This window comes from Macaca thibetana, chromosome 6 (assembly GCF_024542745.1).
Source record: "Macaca thibetana thibetana isolate TM-01 chromosome 6, ASM2454274v1, whole genome shotgun sequence".
Lineage (NCBI taxonomy): Eukaryota > Metazoa > Chordata > Mammalia > Primates > Cercopithecidae > Macaca > Macaca thibetana.
Genome location: NC_065583.1, coordinates 94,125,837 through 94,152,618, shown reverse-complemented (window position 1 = coordinate 94,152,618; position 26,782 = coordinate 94,125,837). Strand labels below are relative to the sequence as shown.

Below are 26,782 nucleotides of genomic sequence, written 5' to 3'. Positions count from 1 at the left end.
TTCAGGAGCTTACATATGTAACTTCTAGGGAAATGCTTGGTTCAGTGGCTGTTAGACTGTCACCAATCCGATTATTGAACTTCCCTTGGGAGAAATGTAAAAAATCTAAGAACTATCTCTCGGGCTGAGAAAAGGAACACACAGAGAAGGCTTTCTCCTATCATTTACTAGGACTTGAAAAGTGAAGTTGTGTTCTTGCCTATAGCATCATCTAGTGCATTGGAATCCTTTAGGATTTGTGGACTAGTCCCCACTTTCATATGATTTTTAAAAGACCTATATAGAGCATCTTGGAATCAAGTATTTAAATCCAAATATTAGTGTGGTTACATGTCTTAAATGACAGACTCCAAGAATGTTCCATTCTGCAGCTAATACTAAGTGCCATCACCATTGAACTAAAGATTTGGTAAATACAAATCTGTATTAACAGGAAAGTAAAAAAAAGTCATCACTATTTGTAACATCATGGTCCAGTGTACCCTTTTAATTTTTTTATATTCCTAAGTCATTTTACAAATAATTCGCATCACCAAGAATCAGGGTATGATCCAAAAACAACTGCATTGGAAAATGTAATAAGAATTTAAATGTAGCGTACCCAAATTTTTGTTCCATGTTTTCATGTCTAGGAAGGCTTATGTACCTGAAATGGACAGTATTTTCAATGCAACTAACAGTTCTTCACCCTTTGTGCACAGACCTGAAACACAGCCATCTTGTAAATTCTGATTCCAGATTTGAAATCAGATACATGTCTAATAAGTTCTACTTGTAATTACTTTGGTTCTTCTTGCATTATATCTATCATATCAATTCTAGATTTTAAGTACATCACTATTGCAATCTAGCTTATGATTCTTTCTTGTTTTTGTATTATCAAAATGCAGTAGTTTTTTCTTTTTTTTTTTGAGATGGAATTTCGCTCTTTTTTGTTCAGGCTTAGAGTGCAATGGCACGATCTCAGCTCACTGCAACCTCCGCCTCCTGGGTTCAAGCGATTCTCTTGCCTCAGCCTCCCATGTAGCTGATATTACAGGCACGTGCCACCACGCCCAGCTAATTTTGTATTTTTAGTAGAGACAGAGTTTCACCATGTGGGCCAGGCTGGTCCTCAACTCCTGACCTCAGATGATCCTGCCTCAGCCTCCCAAAGTCCTGGGATTAAAGGCGCAAGCAAAATGCAGTACTTTTGAAAACTTTGATGGCTCATAATTTTGTTGGAGAGTACAGTGTCCTTTGCTCCATAATTGTAAAATATTTTTGTTTAGATTTTAAAACAGCAATTAACGTTGTTTATAAGAGTGATCAATCCAGTGAATTTTAAAATATCTATGTTTACTTTCAGTAATTTTTTATACAAAGGGCCTTTAATATTTGCCCATTCACAAGTCATATTAAGTAAATTTTGATGTACATACAAAAATTTAAATAGTCTCATTTCTTTTTAGCCGAACAGGATAATCCAGGTTCTTATCACAAAATATTGCATGACGACATTCTTCCTATTTAATAACTAACCAGATGAGAACATCATATTTCCTTTTTTTCCCCTTAGAAGTAATATGGTTCACTCAGTGATTCTTGAGTTTGAGAAAATTCAAGTATATCATCACCTGAAAAACAGTCTGAGATTTATCAAAATCAATTCTGCCATCATGGTAGAGTCTAGAGTGCTATTTCTTTGCATTCATTTTCTGATTTTTCTAATTGCCAGATATCTTCCTGGATCAGTTTTTTTCTCTTTATCATTTATGAGCAGAAAATAAAGAGTTCTGAATATTTTAAGTACGATCAATCAAAGCTAAAAATACAGCAAAGATGGCCTTTTATATTTTTACAAAAGACGCTGCAATACTTTGCAACACAGTTAAAACACACACACACACACACACACACACACACACACACACACACACACACACAGAGACACGAAAACACCCAGAGTGATGCAATACAGATGATTTATTTCAGTTATATTATCTAGGCCAGGGGTTGGCAAAAATTTTCTGTAAAGGGTTTTGCAGTTCATTTAGTGTGTCCACTAAAGTCTGTCTTTTTATCTGGAAGCAACCACAGATAGCATGTTAGGGAATGAGCATGGCTGTGTTCCAATAAAACTTTATGTATAAAAAACAGGTGGTGGACTGGATTTAGCTTGCATGCCATAGTTTGTCAACCCTGCTGTAGGCAATTCATTCTTCTATTTTCTTATTATTTTAGTAATTTTTTAGCATAAACTTGGGAATAATTCTGAGTAATGATGAAATAGTTCCTAGGATGATGAAACAGCATAATATTTCAAGATACAGGAGAGAGAGGATTGTGAAAATCCCACAGCATAACTTAGATTTATAAGAGGATTGAATGGACCCATGAAGTTTGTAAGATGGACTAAAAGTCATAAAATATTAATCCTTGCAAAATAGTTAAGAGCTACTCAAAAAGGAAACCAGAAAACTAAAACAGTCCAACTGACCTTAATAGTAAAATTGAAGATTCATTCATTCTGGAAAGATCATGATAAAGGCATCCTGATATAATTCTTTTTCTCAGGGGATTTAGCAATTAATGTAAGTTCTGCTAAAATGTAACATATACATTCCTAAAAATCATAGCATTATCAAAATCAGGCAATCAAAACCACAGGGCTTTTGGGCAAAGTGAGGTTAAGGGTGTAACACTTAGAAATTTCATCAATGATACATCAAGAAAGAACCTAATATAAACATGTTGCTTAATTTTATATATTTTCTTTTTAATAAATATGTACATACTACAATACATATGGCATTTTACCTTGAAGAAAGACCTGAAGTTTACATGTGGAAATGGCCATTGGTAGGGTTGAAGCGTGGGAATGTTGCAGATTGGCAGAGGAGGATTATCTGAAATCAGGGTTATAACACCAGCTGCAGATGCATGGGTGTGGCATGTGACACACTTAGTGGATTGAGGGAACTGTTAGGTATTCGAAGTGTGTATGTTTTGTTCATTCTCATGTCTTAGTTCACCTGGGTACTGTTGTCTGTATTCACCTAGCATTTCTCACAGACACAACTGTGCATAAGCAAACATGAATTTATTTTTTTTATTGGGTCCTAATTTACCAGTTATGCTGTGACAAGTTTATGTTTTTAAAACATTATTTGCTGTAAAGTATAACTGACTATATTTGAAAATAGTTTATTAGGTATCCATGGAAACAGACAACTTATTAGTTGTTCTTGGGACTGGCAAGGAAATCTTTCTGTGAACGTTGTCTGTGTTCTTCGAAATTATAAGGAAACATTTCTGAGAATTTCTTTGGAAAGCAAAAAATCATTTATGTGTTATGTATATCTAGATTTTGGTATTTTAAGCACTTTGGCTTTTAACTGGTAATTTTATAGATTTTTTACTTCATTTCCATCAAGAATGTATGAAATAATTTTAATGTTTTTTAAAATTCAGGATCAAGAACAAGTACTCAATGACGCAGTGGATGGCAAGGAAATTTATAATACTATCCGTCGTAAAACAAAGGATGCCTTCTATAAAAATATTGTTAAGAAAGGTTATCTTCTGAAAAAGAGTAAGTTCAGACTTTCATCATTAACCCATTTGATAGAGATGTTGTAAATATGGAGCTCCGAACTTATTGTGATATATATTTAATAAGTTTTGACATGAGTTATTAGTAACTGACACTTGTTTAGAGCCCATATATAAGCATTCTTCAAAATTTAGAGTGTAGGTGTATTTAAAAGTCTATATTTTCAACCAGAATGTTTCTTCAGCCCATGGTTTCTTTTTCTTTTTCTCTTTTTTTTTTTTGAGGAAATCCTTATGGCACATAGCACATTCATAGTATTGATATTTTACAGATTTACCTCAATTTGACATAAAGACATGTTGGGGAATTGTGGGTGGGGGTGTGCTTTAGTGGAAGAATTTTTTCCTGAAGACTGTTAAAGAATTACTCCAAAACAAGAATTTTGACGATTTCCTCATGATGAAATCTCTGAAGATATAAAGTATTCTCAACATTTACTCTGTGATTAAAACACGTAATGTAACAAAAGGCATTTTTGTATAGATTTGTTACAGGCATTTTCTCATTATGTAAGAATTGGCATATTACATAAGCTTTGGAATAAAAATTGATTCATATTTTTAGAAATACTAATTTTAATAATATGTAGAATTTCGCAATTATTTGGCTAAGAGAAAATAATAATTATTTTTTTTTAACAGGCAAAGGAAAACGTTGGAAAAATTTATATTTTATCTTAGAGGGTAGTGATGCCCAGCTTATTTATTTTGAAAGCGAAAAACGAGCTACCAAACCAAAAGGATTAATAGATCTCAGTGTATGTTCTGTCTATGTCGTTCACGATAGTCTCTTTGGCAGGTAAGAGACTGGTTTCCTATTTTTCTTTCGGGATTGTCTTAGTAATAAAATAGTGGGTATAAACAAAGCAAACCAATTTTGAGAGCCCTAAAATTACCTTCTAACAGTAGTAGATGTACTTTCTAGGTAATTTTTGCCTTCCTTGCTTAATTTTAGACTAACATATGCATAAAGTCTACTCCATTGTATTGCATAGAAATCTTTGGCATGACATTTCCTGTAGTATAAGGCATGTTTTCTCCCCTCCCCCACCAGCAATCTTTTGAGTGACTGACTTTGAGTCTTTGTCATCTTTCCTCTGTTTTTTCCACATGCTTTAACTCAGTGTACCCAAGAGTACTAGGTGCACTCAATTCTGCCATTAACTCTGTAAGCAAGTTCTTGAGAAAAGTTAACGTTAAAAAATAATCTTAAAATTGTCTTGATAGGAAAAATGTATTTGAAATTTAAAAAAAAAAATTTTCTTACATTGATTGCTTGGTTTTTAAAAAATGAATATAAATGTATAAGCTGAATCCTAAACATCAGAGGACAAATCCAGCTCTTGATTACATCTGTATTTTTGCTCAAGAACAACGGCCTTTTACCTTTCACCATTAGTATTATCAGTAATCCATCCCAGTCTTTTTAGATGTACTTACCACTTTTATTACCTATTGTCACAATTAGTTAGAGAAAAGGCAGTTAAAACAAATGTTTCAACAGCTTGTTTTTCTGCTGCAGGATGGCATTTCTGTGAGGCAAATCTACGTTTTATCCTGTTGAAATATTTCTCTTAAGAGAAATACCTGTAAAATATATAGCCTTGTCATTTCTCTTTTCAGAGTGTGTTTAGGAGATCACATTAGTGTTATTTGTGATTTTGACAGTTTTTTAAAATGATCAGATAGGTTTGAGGAATGCTGATTGAACAAATAGTTTTACTTATATATAGCAAGGCTTTTTGTATTCTTAGCTAGTGTTTATATTGTGAATCTCTAAAATAGTATGAATTACTTCATAAATTCATTTTACAAAGATACCCTTTTTTTTTTCCTTGAATACTCTCTGATACCTCATAAAGAGTTGTTCCAAAAAACACAATGATTGTGCGAGACAGAATTTCTTGAGATTTTTCTGCCCCTTTTTCACAACCTGAGAATCTTAGCCTTCAAATGTGGTTGATTCAGGTCTCTGGCTTTTCTCTTTAGTTCTACTCTGCACCCTTCTTGTGGGTTGAATCCTTCCTCAAACCAGTTCCCTACATAGTAGCAAGGTGGCAAACAGCACCAGAGAAAGGGCCGTAAGCATTCACTCCCATAATTATTAAAAATCTTGAAAATATTCTGTTGAGCCACCTCTCAACCAATTTTTAGTTCTAGGTTACCTGAGGTAGCAAAAGGAATGGGATTATCCCGATAGAATGAGGAGGCCCTTTTGTGCCCAGATCTGTTGCTAGAAGTGATCTCACCCAAATAGTGAAGCTGCTCTGCTTACCATATGTATGGGTGAAATGGATATTGGAGAGACGACACTATTCACTACTAAATGTAGTTTATTATCGTGAAAACAAAACAGTAAAAGTCGGATGATATTTTGGGAACAACTTCATTGAGATCAGTAATATGAAATAGGTGGTTCTTGATTCTTGGAGGATGGGTATGAATTTATTTGGTTAAGCACAGCTTCCTAACCAGTGTTCCATTAATCAGTGTAGGTGTCCCTTGAGATACTAGTGGTTGTAAAATCCTATTGTAGTACAAGTATTTAACAGATGTTTTACATTTCAAAAATTATAACACTTGAAATCATATGATCCCTGTATAAACTGTTCCAATTCATCATTTTATTGGGGCAAAAGAATTGGTACATAACACTTGGAGACAGAGAGCTTTTTATAGTGGCTATACTTCAGTACTTCCTACTTTCTTGTTCAATCATCCAGGTACTCTGAATATTACTTTATTCACAGCTTGTTAATCATCATGAAGCTACTTTTTATGTTCAAGCAGAAATGTCTCATTTTGTTTCTTACATTTCTTTCAATTAACAGGGAAGTTAAAATTGTTGTAATTATCATTGTAAAATAGGAGGTTCTTGAAAAGAACATAATAAATTTGATATATTTTTCATTTTTACTACTTTATAATTAGCCTTAATGTACTGATATTAATTTTCCCCCAATAAGGGCAATTTAGTGACTAACACTGGCAAGTCATTAGACTCGTAAGATGAAAAATAATTTTAAAAAAATGTAACTCACTTACTAGGCCCCGAAAAAAATACATTTGTTAAATGTATTTCTTTAATACTTTGAAACAACGAAGGTCCTATGGAAATGCTAGTTAATGACTGATGATGAGCCTTCATGATAGGAACATTTAAAGATTTTATGTCAAGATTATATATATGTTTGTCTGTAGACCTGAATTCCATATTAAATAATAGAATGAAATGGAGGCTGTAATAAAATCTAAGCTGCTTCAGTTGCATGCGTTTTCAGTTTTATGTGAGAAGTGGAATCAAAATACCTACTGTTGGATGCTGAAGTATGTTAGCTGTCCAAAAGAAAAGTTTTGATAAAAGTTTATGATTACAGGAGAAAAACCTTTGGGGAATGATTCTCATTTTGCAGGTTTACTGAAGAATGAGTAAACTTCGTCAAATTATATGTACAATACAAAAAGATACGTGTTTTGACAGTTTATGGATTTAAGGCAGAAATTCAACCTGGGAAAAATGAAGTTAAAAATGATTCACTAGTGATACTTAAAACTGGAATTATATGAATCTTAAGGAAGTATTAAGAGGAATATAGCAATATCTGTAAGACTGAAGAAAAGCTTTAGCATTAGTTTATATGAACAGATGCAGTTAGATTGGAAATCTGTTGGCACAATCAAAAGAAAGGTCCACATTACACTTGACAGTAAAAGAGAAAGAACTGCTAGAGTAAAAAGAAGGATCAGATCCTTGAAGTACAAGTTGAAGATTCTGAATGATTCCTATTCTGGTTAGTAACAAGAAAGGAGTTTGTCTGGTATGGGGAAAAGCAATAAATATACTTTTATCACTTGCTATGAAGTTGTAACTTGTTTCTTGTGCAGTTTCTTGTTGAAGGTGACTTAAAAGAATATGAAGACATTAAAAAAAGTCTTTGTCATGAATTATATTTAATGATATGAAGTCTGAAACCTAGTATGAAAAAGTTATGTTAATGAGAACTAAACTCAAGTCTCTCATTTAGAAAACAGATTTTTCTTTTAAGGTTGGGCACAGCGGCTCACGCCTATAATCCCAGCAACTTTTAGCCATTTAATCCTGATGCCTGTAGTGTCTACTTACTTTGATTGAATGGTAAACATTGTACATGAAAAACTATGGAAACTATGGATAATAATGTTACTATGTCCAGAAAGAATTGTTCTTACGGATAGTGTAGGGATAGTACATCTTGTAAAGGCTGTTCCATTTCTGATTTGCCCTTATCATGAAGGCATAGCCCTTCAGGGGTCTCAGTGGAAAGCCTGAAATTCATTTTTTTCCCCCTCCCAGCACTGTCAAACTACTGGATTTGTAGTTAGTTTTTTAGCCTTTTAGCTACTATTTTCTGCTTAGCATCTCAGCTACACAGCTTAGGAATTGGCAACTGCCTTGAATGGAAAAGCTGTGGAGAATGTCGGGTTCATTATAGTATGATCTTGGCTCCTCAAATCTTAGCTGCTTTGGTTGTTCTCCACTGCTTTCAAACAGTTGTTTTTTTTGTTTTGTATTAATATTTTAAATTTTATCCAACTAGGATGGTTAGTCTGATACAGGCAATATTTAGAATTGGGAGTTTCCAATTCCTATTTTCCATGATTATTTTTAGGACATTCTCAAAGCATGAAAAGATAGTCTTTATCTTTAATAAGTGTTAAGCCTGTCCTCTGTGTATTTTTGCTATGGCCTCCTAACATTAGCATGATACAAAATCTTTGTTTAAAGCAGGAAATAGAAGTAACATTTATTGAGTTCCAAAAACATGCAGGCCCTTAGTAAAGATTTTATCAATATTTTCAAGTCTAGTTGGAAAGATAGCACATTTTCAAAAGTGGTATCAAATGATTTATAATAATACTAAAGGAAGACAAGAACATTTGTTGTACACAGCTGTTCACTTAAACTCTAGAACAGCATATGTATAAGGAGATGATGTTTCCATTTCAACAGGTGAAGAAAAATGATCAGTTTAGAAAAATTTGAAAATATAGAATCACCTGCAATCTCCTTAGAGATAATTACTTAGAACATTTTTGGTCTAAGAACATTTCTAGTCTTTTTCCAGTGCATATAAAGTTTTTCAGATTAGCTGTGTGTAGTTGTAGCAATTCAGCTTCAATTTGTTTGTAACTTTATTTCTAATGTCTTTTACAATTAATTGAAATTGCTTTAGTTTACACTTTGAAACACTGATAAAATTTTAATAGTGCTGACATAAAGTTTTCTAAAATATATACAGCTGACTTCTTTTTAATAATCTAGTACAGTGGAGTATTATTTCTCTTAAGAATTATAATTTTATGTTATTTATTGTGTTTTGGAAGCTGGTATAAATATTTTGCTGCTTTTTGTTAAGCTTCCTAATAATTTTTGTTTTTAATTTAAAGGCCAAACTGTTTTCAGATAGTAGTTCAGCACTTTAGCGAAGAACATTACATCTTTTACTTTGCGGGAGAAACTCCAGAACAAGCAGAGGTAAGAGTACTGTTTCTTCAACCACTGTAAACTTTTATGTTAGCCCATGTTTTCTTATTAACTGAAATAGAAAACGATTGCATTCAAGATAAAGTGATAGAAGCCCTGAAATCTAATCATCTCTTATTTTAAGGAAAGAGATTTCATATGTAAAAAGTTTTCTGAAAGAAATGCAGAAACAAACACAGTGAAGGGTTATTAGGAATGAAAACTCCATTTTAAATTGACCTTTAAATACTCTATGATGTTGAGTCCAACTGAGAATGCTCGTTTAAAATCCTCTCTGCATAAAGGCTGTAGATAATCTCAGTACAATCCAAAGGTAAGCCAGTTAGTTTTGCTAACAGGCATTAATTATTCTTCTTCACTGGTTGAACTCCATGTCTGAAAATAAAAGTCAGTCAACACAAGGAAAGAGATTTTAGGAATCTATTCTCCAAGCCAAGTCTACATATAATGTCTACTTTAGATTAGCTATTGATCCACGTGCAGTGTCCTTCTTATAGCTTCTATTAAGTAATTTTGTGAAGAAATAATATTAAAGAAAAAAACTCTTTAAAAAATATTTTGCAGCAAACGGAGACGCCACCTCTATAACAAAAGTAAAAAATTAGCTGGGTGTTCTGGCTTATGCCTGTAGTCCCAGCCACTGGATAGAATGAGGCAGGAAGATTGCATTAGCACAGGAGTTTGAGTTACCGTGAGTAAGATTGAGACACTGTACCCCAGCCTAGGCAACAGACTGAGATACTGTCTCTTAAATTTTTTTTTTGCTTTCTTTGAACCCTAATACTTCTGGGGTATATGGTCGTATTTTACACAAATATGGCTAAATTTCGGCTTATACTCTAATGAAGGAACTTAAACGTGGTTAAGAAGTGAAAGTGGCTTTGTTGGAAATATAATTTGCCAACCCTAGATATGAGGAAGATGCCCTTAAAACTGGATCCTAGCATGAGACTCATAGAATAAACTTGAATGAGCCACTGTGTTTTGTAGCTCGTAACTGAATGTCGTATTTCACATCTTTATAAAATATCTCATTTAAATGCTCATTTCACATGTAATGCACATAAAATTTTATGGCTATGTATTCCTAATTTTTAGACGAGAAAGGTAGGGCTCAAAACATTTTGGTAACTTACATGATTTTTTTAAATGTTAGAAATTGAGTTAGAAATTTAAACTTCAGTATCCTATTTTCTAATCATTTTACCATCGTCCGTCTTTCTGAATAAAAATGTGTCACATACCATAGTGACATTTCAGCATGTTTTGCAGCCTTAGAATATGTTTTAAATGTATTTATACATAATATTTATATATTTCCATAAATGGTATTTCCAGTTTTTGTCGATTTGTTGGGCTGTGGGGGTCTCTGGTTATTCTCTTCTATTTCAAAAAGCTATGGTAACTGATTTGGTTTTAATTTGCTGTAATATAAAGACTGTCTCTAAATATTGATAAAGTTCAGCTTCACTGAAATAGCCAACAAACTAAAGACATAATTGAATAAAGCAATAGAACACAGCTTTCCAGAAACATGTAAAAACCAAAGTGACTATTTAGATTTATTTTTAATAAACCTTAGTTCTCTTCTTTCCCCCAAAGCACTAAACATTTAAAAAATATGGCTGCAATTTGATTTGAATATTAGGCTAAAATGATTTTTAAAATCTAATGTTATATTTAAAAGCTTAAAAATAACCCAAATCCCCTTATACATTTCTGCCTGTATCATGGCCTAAAGTATAGATTAGCATGCTTGTCATGGGATCAGTCATAACGTTATCAGTTGGTTTTAGAATCAGCCCTCTCCCCTTTTCAAAAAATGTATCAAGTTAAATTCCACCTAAGCTTGCCTCAAGTGTAACAGCTTAATTATACTTGACAGTTAACTTCCCCAAGGTAGTATGTTTGGTAGAAACAGTTTCTTTCATGTAAATTTGATTTTTTGGCTAATTAATGGCCACTCGATGTGTTTAATACATAAATTCAAACAAAGATTTATACAGAATTACAACTGTTTTGGTTGTTTTATTGTTATTACTTTATTATTTATTATTATTGGTTATTGTTATAAAGTGCAATATAGTCCGAGAAACGAAAGGGCAGTCTAGAGAAGGAAGGAATTGTTGAATTTGGAAAAAAAAAAAAAAAAACCTAACTGATGATTTGGAAACCAAATAAACTGGTGTATATTTCTTTGAAATGCTTTTTTTCTTTGTAGGATTGGATGAAAGGTCTGCAGGCATTTTGCAATTTACGGAAAAGTAGTCCAGGGACATCCAATAAACGCCTTCGTCAGGTGAAGCTTAATTTTCTTTGATTTTTAATTGTCACATTTTGCTCTAACGCTTCGCTCTTTTTATTTTATTTTTATCTGAACTGTTTTGGACATCATATCTTAGGAGGGGTTAAGCCATGCTGCCACTTGCTTTAGTAGCAGGAAAATGTTACTTCTTTATGAAAGAGAATGTTCTTTCTTAGTCCAAACTGCCAACTGTTAAAAACATAAGAAAGATTATTCTTCCACTTTAAATAACAATACTAAACCAACACAGCAGAAACTGTTCTGTTGGGCACTTAATTTACCTTTAAAAAATTATTTTGGCCTTTTTCAAAAAAGTAGAACATTGAAAAGATCATCAGATTTATAGCACAAATCTCAATAAACTTTTTTGGGATTTTCATTTTGAAGAACAGCTTTTAAAACCTACTGCTTAACTCTTAGGAAATATTTAATCTTATTTGAAACTGTAACATGCCCTATACTTCGAGTTGTGGAGAGTTAAGCTAGGCTTTCTCTTTTTTGCCTTTACAAGGGTAACTTTATAACCTCCATTTCTTGGCTTTTTTTCTTTATAGTAATCCCTATATAATTGGAAGAAGTTAGGCAAATTTTGACATTCTCGAGGTTTTAAAGAAAGTTGAGTACAATATTTACTGACCAGAGTGTCTCCTGTTCTCTTCATGTGAATATCTGATAAGCTGAGTGATTAACATACTGTTCTACTGGGAGTGGATAATGGTTGACATTTAGGTGACTAAATAGTCCCTGTAACCCAAAGTCTGGCTCTTCGCCAGGGACATTTAAGTAGACACACACAATCGCCATGTCTTCATAACATTGTAACATTTTGTAAGCTATCAAAAATCAGATTGGATTTTTGCAAATAAGAGCAAGTTGTATTTTGTATGAAACTTGAGCCATTAAACTGACATTTGCAGGTTTAACATAATCATAGCTAACATCTCAAACACTTTTTATGTATCAGTGGGCAGTGAGATTTAGTGACTTACATATACAGTTGGCCCTTTCTATTCATGGGTTCTGCATCACTGTAATCTACCAACCATGGGTCAAAACTATTCAGAAAAAAATACAATAAAAAGATACAGTATAACAACTATGTACATAGCATTCACATTGTATTAGGTATTACAAGTAATCTAGAGATGATTTACAGCATACAGGAGGGCATGCATAGATTTTATGCAGATACTACGTCATTTTCTATATGGAACTTGAGCATCTTGGGCTTAGTTATCTGCCAGGAGAAAGAGGTGGAGGGTCTTGAAATCAGTCCCCCACAGATAACTGAGGGATAACTAGTTTGTAATCCTTATTACAACCTGTAGTGTAGACTTTATACTTACATATTAGAAAGATGAGGCTTAGAGGGACAGATTTGTCCAAGGCCACACAAGTAGTATATGGCAAGAGAGAAAGAGGACCTGATACTAGAAGGTAGATGATCTAAGTTTTGGCATCCAAACTGACAAATAGCTTAGTTTCTTTAGGTTTGTATCCTTTCCTGTAAAATAAGAAGGTAAGGTCAGTGTTTTAAAAGTGTTTAGCTGTGGAACTCTTCTATAGAAATAGAATCTTCCAGATAAATATTATATAACATACGGGATTTCGATGAGTAGTGACAGTTGTTTACTTACATTAGTAAAGAATTTTCTTAACTTCATTTTCTCTTTATCATTGTTTTATGGTAGAAAAGATGTATTTCATTATTTCTCCAAGTATATAGTGGGAGAAATAACTTGTAAAATAAAATTGCATTGTTTTATCTTTTTAGGTGGGAAGAATTATTTTAAATGTTTGAATATTTTAAGTATGTCATATATAAAGGAAAAATATAACCAAAGCTCATATTTTCTGAAGAAAGGGGAAAATAAATCATTATTTTTGGCTTTGTATCTTAGAGTAATTGCTTTTGAAATGTGCAATTATAGAAATCTGGGGTAATTTTTTTTTTTTTTTTTAGGTCAGCAGCCTTGTTTTACATATTGAAGAAGCCCATAAACTCCCAGTAAAACATTTTACTAATCCATATTGTAACATCTACTTGAATAGTGTCCAAGTAGCAAAAACTCATGCAAGGGAAGGGCAAAACCCAGTGTGGTCAGAAGAGTTTGTCTTTGAGTAAGTCTTATTTTATCATTACATTAATCATTTTCTTTTACCATATTGCATTTCTATTTTTTTTGGTCTCTAAACCATCAGAACAAGGTACCATATTCAGGTGTCCTAATAGCTATATATATATATTTTTTTCTGTTGTATTTGTTTACCTTTATTTGTGAATTGCTATGCCCTTGGTTTTTCCACTTAGTTATTAACATGAATTATTAGCAAGCCAAAAAACTTTACTAATCCACACATACAAAATGTTTACTAGGGTTTCCAGTACTTATTTGAATGAATTATTAGTTTAGGAGGTTAAAGATGGTAGGAAAAGTGTGTAATTTGCGTGTCTTCTGTATACCAAATAATAAAATACGTTGTCAATCTGGTTTTAGGTCTAGCACACTCTTCTTTTTTTTTTTTGGCAGAAATGGGGGTTTATTTGATACTAGAACTAAAGAAATAAGGTAGTTTGATGCCAAATCATTTTGTTAATTCTTTTTCTCCTTGCTCCTTTAGTGATCTTCCTCCTGACATCAATAGATTTGAAATAACTCTCAGTAATAAAACAAAGAAAAGCAAAGATCCTGATATCTGTAAGTTGATACAGAAACTTTCTAAAATAGAAAAAGCATGTTTTATATACTTTTAAAATTCACAATGAAATAGTCTTGAAATAGAAATTTTTAAAAAAATCAGAAATGCACGTAGTATAATTTGAGATAGTTTCTTTCTGCATTATTGTATTGATTATCTTAAAGTATTGATTATCAAGAAAGAGTATACCTAAGAAAGAAAAAGACCAACACGGTTCAACCGTACATACTGTTAGGCAATTAAGATTAAAGTATCTAGCCACCCTCCTTTCTCCAATGAATAGGAAGAATAAGAAAATGATTACAGTGGTCTTTTTGTAGGGCTTGCCCTCATCCCTTCTTTCTACTTTTTAGGTTTTTCCGTTTTTTTCTTTTGAGATGGAGTCTTGCTCTTGTTGCTCAGGCTGGAGTGCAGTGGTGTGATCTTGGCTCACTGCAACCTCCACCTCGCAGGTTCAAGCGATTCTCCTGCCTCAGCCTCCTGAGTATCTGGGACTACAGGCGCCCACCACCATGCCTGGCTAAGTTTTGTACTTTTTTTAAGTAGAGACGGGGGTTTCACCATTTTGGCCAGGCTGGTCTCGAACTCCTGACCTCAGGTGATCTGCCTGCCTCAGCCTCCCAAAGTGCTGGGATTACATTAGCATATTAGTAAAAAAGTATTCTATTTAAAAATTTCCCTTAAACTTGAATATATCATTTATTCACTTCTGGTAGTCAAAGGCTTCCAGTTCCTGTCCTCAGCAGCACAACTCCTTCCATACTGCTCTAAAGCAGTTGACAGTGGGATTTACCAGTTCACATCAGGGTGAATTAGGTTAATACCTTCTTAACACTCAGGCTTAGGGAAGGAAGTGATATGTATTAACAGACAGATTAAAGCCTGAATATTCCTCTATAAAATGTTTATTCTGTAATTTTTTGTAGTAATTTTAGTTTTCCATTACTTTTACGATAAAATCCAAACCCCACAGTAATGACACAGAAGGAAGGCCATACCTTATATTTTAAGTGCTCTCTTTTCTTTTTTCACTACTTTTCTTCTTAGCTACACTTCCAGATCTTGTCAGCTCAAGGGTTACCTGTTTAAAGTGGAGTTTTCACCTCCACAGGCTGAATTAGGTATTATTTATCTGTACTCGAATAGCATTCACCACTGTTAACAGCACTTAATGCTGAAACATAATTGATTTCTTGCCTTACTGACTAAACTGACCTCTATGCAACTCAAAGACCACATCTCAATCATCTCTATACTTCCTACCTATCAGAGTTTAGTGCACAGTAGACATTCAGTAGATGAATGAAGCAATTAAATATTGAATTTGTGATGTTATTGAAAACTCCTTTAATGAAAAGCATTTAACACCATAGAGAAGACTGAACACCAGAAAAATTTACTTGCATGACTATCATGTTATCTTTTTAGACAATAATTGCTTGTTTTTCTTCCCAAGTATTTATGCGCTGCCAGTTGAGCCGATTACAGAAAGGGCATGCCACAGATGAATGGTTTCTGCTCAGCTCCCATATACCATTAAAAGGTATTGAACCAGGGTCCCTGCGTGTTCGAGCACGATACTCTATGGAAAAAATCATGCCAGAAGAAGAGTACAGTGAATTTAAAGAGGTATTAAGTTATTTATCAATCTTGTTTTTGTTGGAATTAACAGAAACATTTAACATTTAATAAAAAATCTATTAAGCTAAACATAGTAATTCATAGCTTAGTAGCACACTGATGCCAGAGAAGATTTAAAACCTTGTTTTATAGTGTGATTTTGGTAGAAATAGGTAGATTACGAATTCATTCTATTTTAAATAAATTTATTCAGTGGGACATCATTTTAAATATAAGAACTTGTGAAAGAACATATTTCTTGTTAGTCTCATGGAGCATGCTTAATGCTATGTACTTTAAACAGTCTTTTAAAATGTCATTTTAGCTTATACTGCAAAAGGAACTTCATGTAGTCTACGCTTTATCACATGTATGTGGACAAGACCGAACACTATTGGCCAGCATCCTACTGAGGATTTTTCTTCACGAAAAGCTTGAATCGTTGTTGTTATGCACACTAAATGACAGAGAAATAAGCATGGAAGGTATAGTATGGCTATATTAGTGTGATACTTTAAGAAACTGGGTTTAGATTTTATATCAAGGATATATGGACTCTATCTCTGAATATACTAAATTGTTAAATTATATTGCAAGGTAAGTTATTCTGTTTTCCCTCATTAAAAATTGCAGTTGGATATCAGTTCTGATTATGTTGGTTACTATGGGGAGCTGATATTTCTAATGCAGAGTTTGGCAGATAAGTACTAGAAGCCACAAGAAAGTGGTATCTGTGTCTACATCAATGGCTCATAGTGCTTGATTGTCTGGCATATTTAATTGTATTCTCTTGTTTATTTATTTATTTTGAGATGGAGTCTCAGTCGCCCAGGCTGTAGTGCAGTGGTGCAATCTCAGCTCACTGTAACCTCCACCTCTCGGGTTCAAGCAATTCTCCTGCCTCAGCCTCCGGAGTAGCTGGGACTACGGGCACATGCCACCATACCCGGCTAATTTTTATTTTATTTTTTAGTAGAGACGGGGTTTCACCATGTTGGCCAGGCTGGTCTTGAAATCCTGACCTCAGGTGATCCGCCTGCCTCGGCCTCCCAAAGTGCCAGGATTACAGGTCTTGTTTATTTATTCATTTCACAGAAGCTGGGTGTCAGTTGCATTTTATTTCTAACTTTTATAGATAGGTAGAGTTCCCAAGCTGCTGGACTCACAGTGCTTTTATGGCTTACAAAATAATCCACTGGCCCCCCCCAACCCCCCCCTCCACCCAGCACTTTGATTCAGTAATAGTTCTTGCTTCTAGGTTCCCCAAATAAATAGTAAAGTTTAGAACTATTTCCTTGTGATCACAAAATACAGATTTGTCAAGGAATAGATAAAATGGTGGTCCTTATTTTACACTGAGTTTATCTTTTCTGTAGCATTTGTATTTCATTAAAATTTTACTGAAACTCAGTAGACACGTTTTAAGCTAATAAATTAATCTAAACTGGGATTTAGTGTTATATCCTTAATTGTAAATAAACCCCAAAGTTTCAAAGCATGGGGTCAATGGGCAGGAAAGCTGATTTGTGGTCCTAATTTTGTCACTAGCTGTCTAACTGATCTTACATATAACAATTCTGAGACTTCATTTTTCCATATGAACATGGCAGTGTTAATCCCTTCTCCTGTTTATGATCTAATGAGGTAATACATATGAAAGTCTTACAGAGTTAAGTCTGTAGAAGTATAGGATGTCACTGTAATTAGTACTTCAATGCTGCATGCAAAAAGTACGTTTAAGTGGTTATTCCTTTTGAGGTAAAATGAATTCACTTAACTTCCAATTTGGTCACATTAGGTCAGTCCTTTACAAATAATCTTCTAATGTAAATATTTGTGTAGATGAAGCCACTACCCTATTTCGAGCCACAACACTTGCAAGCACCTTGATGGAGCAGTATATGAAAGCCACTGCTACACAGTTTGTTCATCATGCTTTGAAAGACTCTATTTTAAAGATAATGGAAAGCAAGCAGTCTTGTGAGGTAAGAATTTAATGTTTTAGTAGGTAATAATTTGTGGCCAATTACATTTTAAGGAAAATATTAAATTTCTAAAATTATTCCTCATAGCAGTTATACCTGTCTCTAATACATTTATAAAAATGTTCTGCAAAATGGACTTTTTAAAAAAGATGTACTTTATTTTGGGATTAAAAACCATCAAGTTGCACCAGAAATTCATGAAAATACTGTTATCATTTCCTCTACTGCACTAGTAATCTATATACTACTTATAGAAAGCATGCATAACATACATTGAAGGTTTTGTTAGTGACTTATCATATGACCTGTGTAGCACTTCATTACATCTAGGTTTGTCCTTGAAGGTTTTTTTGCAAGAGGAGAATTATGAGATAACCTTGACTAAAACAAAAACATCTTTTTAGGATTATTGAACCTTCAGTATAAATTCATAATAAACTATTAAGACAGTAAGTGGAATCTCACACATATATTCTCTCATTTTAATGGTAAAGCAGCTACAAAGAAATACATATTTTAGATCTGATACAAAAATCAGTTTAAGGAATTGTTTTCGACAGTGGACACTGGGACCTAGCAAATGTTAATCCTGCACGAAGGTGTCAATTCGTACTAATAACCTGAAGGGAAGAAATTAGTGATTTAATTTTGGAAATCTGGAGTAATGCCATAGTTGGCCCAGCGTAAGGATGACACAGAAGTGCAGCAGGTAGGTAGGGAGTCTCTGGACTTTAGAGATAGGCTGTGGAATTCGGACTTCCATAGATAAATGTACTCTGCTGACACTAGATCAGAAGGGTTACAGGAGAAGTTCTGAGAAAGGTTTGTGATTCTGCCTAAGACATTTGATATTTTTATTAGCCATTAAATAAGCCTCATTCAGAAAGGGCTTTTAATCAGCTTTTTTTACCCTCAAATAGAATTGACTAACCACTGTTTGCTTTTCAGTTGGGTAATTGGGAATAAATGGTAACAAACCTACCAGGAGTTCCATAGAGCAAACTACTTAAAAACTCCCATTTATACAAAGAAAAAAGATCAGTACACACAGCGATACTGAAAAATAGAGAACCTTGAAAAACTACAACTACTTGTTTTCCTCAATTCATTTGCATTTGTCATTGCCAACAATGCATTTCTATTGATTTATTCCTTCTTTTAGTTAAGTCCATCAAAGTTAGAAAAAAATGAAGATGTGAACACTAATTTAGCACACCTATTGAACATACTTTCAGAGCTTGTGGAGAAAATATTCATGGCTTCAGAAATACTTCCACCGTAAGTGGTGAAATTTTCATTTGACAAGAAATTGTGTATCTATGTCTTGAGAAGTTTCTATTTCTAAAACGTGAAAGCTTTTCTGTTGTCCTAATATTATTATACTCTGAAAAAGTCATGGTTAATCTTTATAAGATGAATTATATTTAAAGAAAATAACTGTCTTAATAAAACCACCCATTGTTTTTGTACAAGCCAATATGTCTGGTTTGTATAGCTTGGGGAGTGAATAGAGGTTTATAGTTTCAGATTTGAGATTGTAAAAGATATCTTGTCTATCCATTTAGTCTATACTTGATAGATTAATCACTCTGTTAATATGCTTTTAGGCCTCCAGTATTAGTGAACTCACTTGTTTAGGTAGAAGTTAACCTAAGTCTAAATCTTTCTCCCCAGAGTTTGCAGCTGGTTAGTTCTCTGTATCTGAAAGTAAATGTCAGGAAGTTGACTGAATAAAATGATGATGATAAACTTAGTCGATAAAATTTTCCTTACCCCTTCTAAAGGTCTCATTACCTGTGGCAAAATACTTTTTTGGGGGAAAAGGCCAGTTTTATTAAACTGTGGTATATTTGGGTAAATTAAGCTTTCGGCTGCTAGGAGATCAGTAGTTTCACTTGCTTTCTGTGTTGAGATGATTGTGTTATTTTGGCAGGACACTGAGATATATTTATGGGTGTTTACAGAAATCTGTTCAGCATAAGTGGCCTACAAATACCACCATGAGAACAAGAGTTGTTAGGTAAGGCCCATCAATTCATTTGTTAAATCACAAACTGATAGATGGATAATTGTGAAAAATTGAAGAACAACAATATACAATTCAACGTTTTTCTTTGACTTTTATGTCAAAGCCCTATTGCATATTTTCTAAGTCCAAATGGCTCCTAAACTTAAAGTTACTATGAGATTTAGCTACCGTTTGCATTTTCTAAAAACATGAACATTCATTTATAGTCAAGTATTGGGGATTTTTAAACCCTTACAGGATGAGGTTAAAAGTTATACAAACAAAATCTGTAGCTAACTTCATATAATATTCTTCATACATACACACACACATTGATTGGCACTAAAAGAGAAGAGCAGTAATTGACTGATTTAGATATTAATTGGTTTATTACAATCTGTGACTCTGAGCTAATCTGGAACCAGAACATGTGGTGCTGAAGCTGTGTTTCAGTCTGCTCATTGTACCATAATTAGGAAGAACTGTTTTGGCAAACCATGGAATTTGGGAGCTTATATAAAGGGACTTCATTATCATTATTCTGTAGGAAGAACTGCTTTGGCAAATCATGGAATTTGGGAGCTTATATAAGGTTACTTAATTATCATTATTCTAACTTACTTTCCAATGAAGAAGCAGATCTGTCTGGAGAGGTTAAGTTGTTGAACTAAGGTTATATAGAAAGCTGGTGGCTAAGGCACAACTAAAGGTAACTTTCTAAGACCCAATCTGATATCCTTAAGTCTTATTTGTAGGCTTTTGCTTTTGTTAAGCATACTCCAACCAATACCCCAACTAATTCCAGGCAAATGGAAATTTAATGCAAAAGCATCATGGAATACAGCAGTTTTCTAATAATATAATTTGTTATTTAGAATATACATAGTCATGCCATGCTATATTTAAAATAATCAGACAACCATTAACACCATTATTACAGTTTGTTTTGAAAATGTGTGTTAATCCTGCCTCCAACCTAAATTTTGTCAAGGGTCTTCTATTTCTTTTTTTGGGGGGCAGATAAAATTTCTCTTGGTTATGATATGACATAATATTTAAGAACTACAGATTCAGTTTTTGTTGGCATTAATGGTGATTGGGAGGAATAGAAAAGAATTATATCCTAGCACAGTTATGTGTGAGATGTAAATTAAAACTGTTCTATAAATTCAAACAAGTATAATTGTTAAGCAAACACAGCAGGAAATTGTAAACTGATGCAAGAGGGTGTTTTAGGGCATTTTTGCCAAGGTTATGTTTCAGGCTCATAGACCTACTGTGTATAATTATGACAATATTTTCAAGTAAAGTTTACACAATATTCTTTAAATTTGAGAAGTCCAAAATTAAAGACTTGTTATTTTTTTGAGACAGGGTATCGCTCTGTTGCCCAGGCTGGAGTGCAGTGGTGTGATTTCAGCTTACTGTGACCCCCGCCTCCCAGGTTCAAGTGATTTTCATGCTTCACCCACCCAAGTAGCTAGGATTACAGGCATGCAGCACCACACCTGGCTATTTTTGTATTTGTAGTAGAGATGGGGTCAGACCATGTTGGCCAGGCTGGTCTTGAACTCCTGGCCTCAGGTAATATACTCACCTTGGCCTCCCAAAGTGTTGGATTACAGGCATGAGCTACCATGCCCAGCCAATATATTACAATTCCTATAAATGCTGTTTGAGAAGTAACTACTTTCTAAGAGTCCAAAAATTAGCAAACAGGTACATGTTCAAAGGTAAATGCCGAGAAATTGGGTAACCCACTCTAATAGAGAACAGAGATTGTGCCTATTAATGTCTAGAAGGAATTGCGTAACTCATTATTTTGGGAATAATGCTTGTCTTTACATAGATTATGTCTATCAATCTGTAGAAGGAATTGCATAATTCATTATTTTAGGAATAATGCTTGTCTTTACATGGGACAAGTAAGAGGTTATTAGTGTGGATTCTTCTTAAAAGGAAATTAGAGAGAAATTATCTACATGACAACATATCCTCCCTACCAGTGACTAAAGGAGGCATAATAGGAGTATCTATGCAAGCTTCATTTTCACACTGACATTGTTCCAAAATAAAATTAGCAGATAAAATCATGTATGACAGCTGTTAGTGTAATTTTTGCTTTTGCTATTGTTTTGTAATTTGACAACTTTTTAAAACTTTAGAATTCCTGATGTCTTGCCTTAAAAGTTTTCCAGGCTGGGCATGGTGGCTCAAGCCTGTAATCTCAACACGTTTAGACCAAGACAGGAGGATTGCTTGAGACCAGGAATTTGAAATTGTCCTGGGCACCGTGTTGAGACTCTGTTCTCTACAAAAATAATTAAAAAAAAAAAAAATTAGCCAGGTGTGGTGATGTGCACCTGTAGTCTTAACTACTCTGAGCCTGAGGCAAGAGAATTATTTGATCCCAGCAGTTCAAGTTGCAGTGAGCTGTGATTGCAGGCCACTGTACTCAAGCCTCGGTGACAGAACAAAACCCTATCTCAAAGAAAAAGAAAGAAGAAAAAAAAAAAACCTTTCCAGTGTTCTATTATAGACATTTTCATTTATCAGTAAGTCACCTTTTCTCTAGTGCAATGGATTATTATTTTTATATGAATCATCAACAAAATCAATGCAGCCAACTTAAGGCTGTTTTGTTTATATAAATTAAGAAATGAGGATGTGTGAAATTATGAAATTGTACAGAATTATGCTTATATAATATAAAAAGTTTATTTATACTCCTGGGGTATTTCAGAAATTCTTAGGGTTCCTGAGGATACTACTTTAAGTATCACATGACCACTAGGCCTGGAATAATAAATAGTAAGCAAGACAGTAAACACTACAGATGAACAACATTTTCCCAAAGTTAATCCAAATTCTAAATTGGGAAAAGTGAGTAATACATTCAGGAAGCAGATATATATATATATTCTTAAAATATGATGCTTTGGCTTACTGTTTTCTTAAAGCTTTCTGTGTCTGGGCTTCCTTTTATTGGTTTAGAGTGAAGTTTATGGTTCTATGAGTACTAAAAATTCTGTTTTATATGTATTGTTTTAATGTAACACATTATGTATGTGTTTTCTAAAAAAAAAAAAAAAAAAATTTCTCTCCCATTCAGTGGTTTTGTTTTTCTTCGACTCATCTGTCCTGCCATCCTGAATCCACGGATGTTCAATATCATCTCAGGTAATCAGCTTTTGATAAATTTCAAAATTCAAAAAATTACAATTAACAGTTTCACACTGTTAGGTAAGAATACTCTTAAAATAAATTAAATCTAGTTTTTTTTTTTTTTTTTTTTGATTATCCAATTCTAGTCTTGGCATATATAAAGTATTCCAAAGCACCCTTCCTTCCTTGTGCTTCTTCGGCTTTTTTCTTTTTGTTTCTTTTCTTCCATCTCATATCTAATCTGAGATGGCATGATTACACATGTTGCACCTTTTTTTCTGACCCTATTGTGTCTAAAACCTTTATAATAAATAACTTCTTGGCTTTTTCAAGTTGGGAAGAGCTTTGCTTAGCCCATTGCTAGACTGCTGCCAGCTGGATCTTCAAGATCAAATTAAATGGTATCTACAGTTAGAATAGTATTCTGTGCGTACGCATGAAGAAAGCAGTCCTGGTTCCTCCCATTAGAGATTTTTAAAGTCACCAGTTATATAGTGTAAACTGGCCATTTTAAACTTCAGTAAACCTGATCCAGTTTTATTACCCATATACCCATTTTGAGATGACTTTCAGGTGTTACACACTTCTTTCAAAGAAAGCATAACAGGGATATTTGTGACTTTGAATGTAATAATGAACCATTATAAACAGTAGGAACCAGAATTTTTACCTTAATAATCTGAAGCTCAAAATTGTATTAAAAATGTTTTGCGTCTCTGTAATTATCTTTTATTGCTACTAAAGTGGTTAAATCTACAAATCCATTAAGATTAAGGGTTTGAAATTCTTTTGGAGAAATTTATCTGAATGTTTGCCTCAGACACCACTATCTGAAACTAGGCAGTCAGGTAGATTATCTATGGGATTTTACTGTTAAATAATTAAGTTCCAGAGCTTCTATTTAATAGACACCAATACTTGTCATTTACATCCTACTTATCTGTGTTCTACAGGGAAATGCCTCCTGATTTACCTTTAAAATATTTTAAGTTTATTAAATTTCATGTTTTTCTCCTCAAAATAAAGCAGAGGTCCTAGATTTTATCTTGCTTCTTGCGCTTTAAGTGAATTATTTGGATTGCAGATAATGTTGGGAGCAGGGAATTGCTCAGATTGCTAACCTGAGTAGGCTGAAACTAGCTTTGTGAACTGTCACAAAACATGTGAGAGTGACAGTCTTTTTTAGTGGTAAAGGTAAAGCTTTGAGGTCCTCTGAAATAGTATCAACCATTGGAAATTGCTGCGTTTTGTAGTACCCTTTTCACAAGCCTAGAAGCACTGATAAGCATATTCAGTTTTCCTCTTTTAACTCAAGTTCTTTTGAATTATACAGATCACAAATTTTTCAAAAAACATTTTTCAAAAAACATTCTGAGTTCTGAATGAAAGAATGGGTAGTAGTGTAACTGTTAAAGTACTAAATTTATAATGGTTTAGCTGAAAGTGCTGTTGGAGTTGGTGTCATTAGCTGTGCCCAATTCTCTTCCAGATTCCCCATCTCCTATTGCTGCAAGAACACTAATATTAGTGGCTAAATCTGTGCAGAACTTAGCAAATCTTGTGGAATTTGGAGCTAAGGTAAAAACATTTTGATACTTTAAAATGTAATTTATGACTGCAAGTTTGACATGATAAAACGATAAAATTTGGCTTAAGTGAAGTTTTTAGCAATGAAAGATTATTTTTGTTGGTGTGTTTGTGTTTAAAGCATCTTGTTTAAATTTTACATTTTAATAGTGGAATTTTAAAAAACACCACTTTAGCCATTATAGAAAACAAATTTTTCAAGGTCCAGTGTACTCAAATTCTCCCACTTTTAACATAAAAATAATAAATGAGTACATTTTAATACAAAAATTCATTAAAAATTTTATTTCACAGTAAACCTTCACTGTAAATACTAACTCTTTTTTTTTTTTTTTTTGACACCTACATGTAACTGTACTATCTAAGGATAATGACTAATATTAAGTTGGGATCATATCATGCCTCCTGCTTTTGTCACCTAATACGTGACAGACTTCCTGCCATATGTGGAAATAGATAACTCTTTCATTATTCTTAATAATGGATATTTAGATGGCTTCCAATTTGTCCCTGTTATTGTTGTAACATATATCCTTACATACATTTCCTTTCATACTTGTTCAATTATTAGCTGAACTTAGGAGTAAAATTACTAATACATGTTTTAGGCTTTGCTATGTATTACAAGATTTCCTGTCGGCAACTTAAAATTCTTTTGTTGCTCCTCACAGCCTTGCCAAAACTCAGTGGGTACTATACTTTTTTCTTTTCTGCCAATTTGATAGGCAGAATATTTTGTATTTCATTGTTTTATTACTGTTAGAGAGACTTTCATTGTCTCTATCTTTGGAATTGCCTGTTGAGGTCCTTGTCTCATTTCTTATTGATTTTTACGAGTGTGTTAATCTTAACCTTTTCCCTATTTATAGCATAGTTTTAAGTAGTCAGGATTTTAGTATGATGAGCAGTAAACATGTATGGGCTAGGTTTTGAATTCATCTGAATCTTGAAGCAGGTTACAAATAAGATATTTTCCTATTGCAGTCTTCATTATATTGTAATTCCCTGTAATCTCTGCTGGATTCGAACCTATGATTTGGGGCCATGTTTGAGTGATTTTATATATAAGCAATTTGTGTCTGCCAGTCTGCGTGTTATGATTTGTGCTTGGGTTCAGAATTTTCTTTCATTAAAAATGCCCATACTCCTCAGTATAGCCATTTGCTTATATACTAGAAGGAAAATACTGTCATTATATGATTTAATTAATTCTTGTGAATGTGTTGCTGCTGCTACAACTGATTTATAAGAAGTATTGCTACATGTATGGGTTTTGCTATATTAATTTGGTGCGAAAGTAACTGCAGTTTTTGCTGTTAACTGTAATTACTTTTGCACCAACCTAATAGGTCAAACAGTGGTTTGTTTCCGCTGCATATAATAGAAGCATTCTATTTTTCAGGAGCCCTACATGGAAGGTGTCAATCCATTCATCAAAAGCAACAAACATCGTATGATCATGTTTTTAGATGAACTTGGGGTATGTATATAGTTTTTAGGTACTTTTTAAAGACTTAGAGTTGGCATAGCTGAGTTAACCCATTTAAGCAGCAATCTTTCTTTAGAAAGATTTTTCTATCCAAAACTAAAAAGACAAAAAGCCTGCAAATTTTTGTCTGCCTTCCTAAACAAAAAACAGCATTTTTGTTTGTAATTAAAACTATTTGTTCTTAAACCAAAGCATACATTATTGTGGCTTTTAGACTACTACTATCATTTTTTAGGGTCCGTCTTGTTTTTCATATCCTTTTAAAGCTATCACATCTGACTGCCATGACATTTTGTTGCCTCCTTAGCTTTTTTACTTTGCTGCTACTATGTGGGGCTTGAAGCAAGACGATGACACAGTTCTGACCAGGTTAAATAAGTAAATAGACTGAAAAGTCTTCTTTTCTAGGAATAAAAGACATGGATTTGGTGTTACACTTCATTCAGTGTGAATATCTATGCCTCATTTGGGCCTTGTTAATAAAATGTGATTACAAAATTATGAATGAGGGTATTTTATAATTTCTAGGACCCTGCCTTTAAGAGTTAAATTTTCATGATTGTACAGATTTTCAGGTACTGAGTCAGTTTTAAACTAAACATTAATAATTCAGTTCATATATAGGGAAACTAGCAAGGTACATGTACATGTGAATAGAGCCAGGTATAAGGCATGGCATTAGGGAGTGCTAGGATTGGAGATTGAGGTGTCCATGTTCTGTCTTAATATATTCAGATTCAGTTAAAAAGAACACCACAATTTGTGGCAAACAAATCAGGAATGCCTATGAGTCACTAGTTTAGTG

General features: G+C 33.5%; 2 protein-coding genes across 4 annotated transcripts in view; one reads left to right on the top strand and one right to left on the bottom strand.

Moving 5' to 3' along the window:
- RASA1 (RAS p21 protein activator 1) overlaps positions 1-26,782 on the top strand; it is a 121,524-nt gene that overhangs the window by 90,655 nt on the left and 4,087 nt on the right. For all 3 annotated transcript variants that reach the window (XM_050795162.1, XM_050795159.1, XM_050795160.1), the window contains exons 10-23: positions 3,454-3,574; positions 4,237-4,393; positions 9,022-9,109; positions 11,340-11,417; positions 13,387-13,544; positions 14,046-14,122; positions 15,580-15,752; positions 16,069-16,228; positions 17,586-17,728; positions 18,891-19,006; positions 19,662-19,748; positions 22,849-22,916; positions 24,391-24,479; positions 25,891-25,968. In XM_050795162.1, coding sequence (XP_050651119.1) covers positions 3,454-3,574; positions 4,237-4,393; positions 9,022-9,109; positions 11,340-11,417; positions 13,387-13,544; positions 14,046-14,122; positions 15,580-15,752; positions 16,069-16,228; positions 17,586-17,728; positions 18,891-19,006; positions 19,662-19,748; positions 22,849-22,916; positions 24,391-24,479; positions 25,891-25,968 — 1,593 coding nt within the window. The remainder of the gene's footprint in view (positions 1-3,453; positions 3,575-4,236; positions 4,394-9,021; positions 9,110-11,339; positions 11,418-13,386; positions 13,545-14,045; positions 14,123-15,579; positions 15,753-16,068; positions 16,229-17,585; positions 17,729-18,890; positions 19,007-19,661; positions 19,749-22,848; positions 22,917-24,390; positions 24,480-25,890; positions 25,969-26,782) is intronic.
- CCNH (cyclin H) overlaps positions 11,501-26,782 on the bottom strand; it is a 40,231-nt gene continuing 24,949 nt past the window's right edge. The window contains exons 11-12 of the transcript XR_007726735.1: positions 15,524-15,705; positions 11,501-12,927 (exon numbers count right to left, since the gene is read on the bottom strand). The gene's annotated coding sequence lies outside the window, so the exon portion shown is untranslated. The remainder of the gene's footprint in view (positions 12,928-15,523; positions 15,706-26,782) is intronic.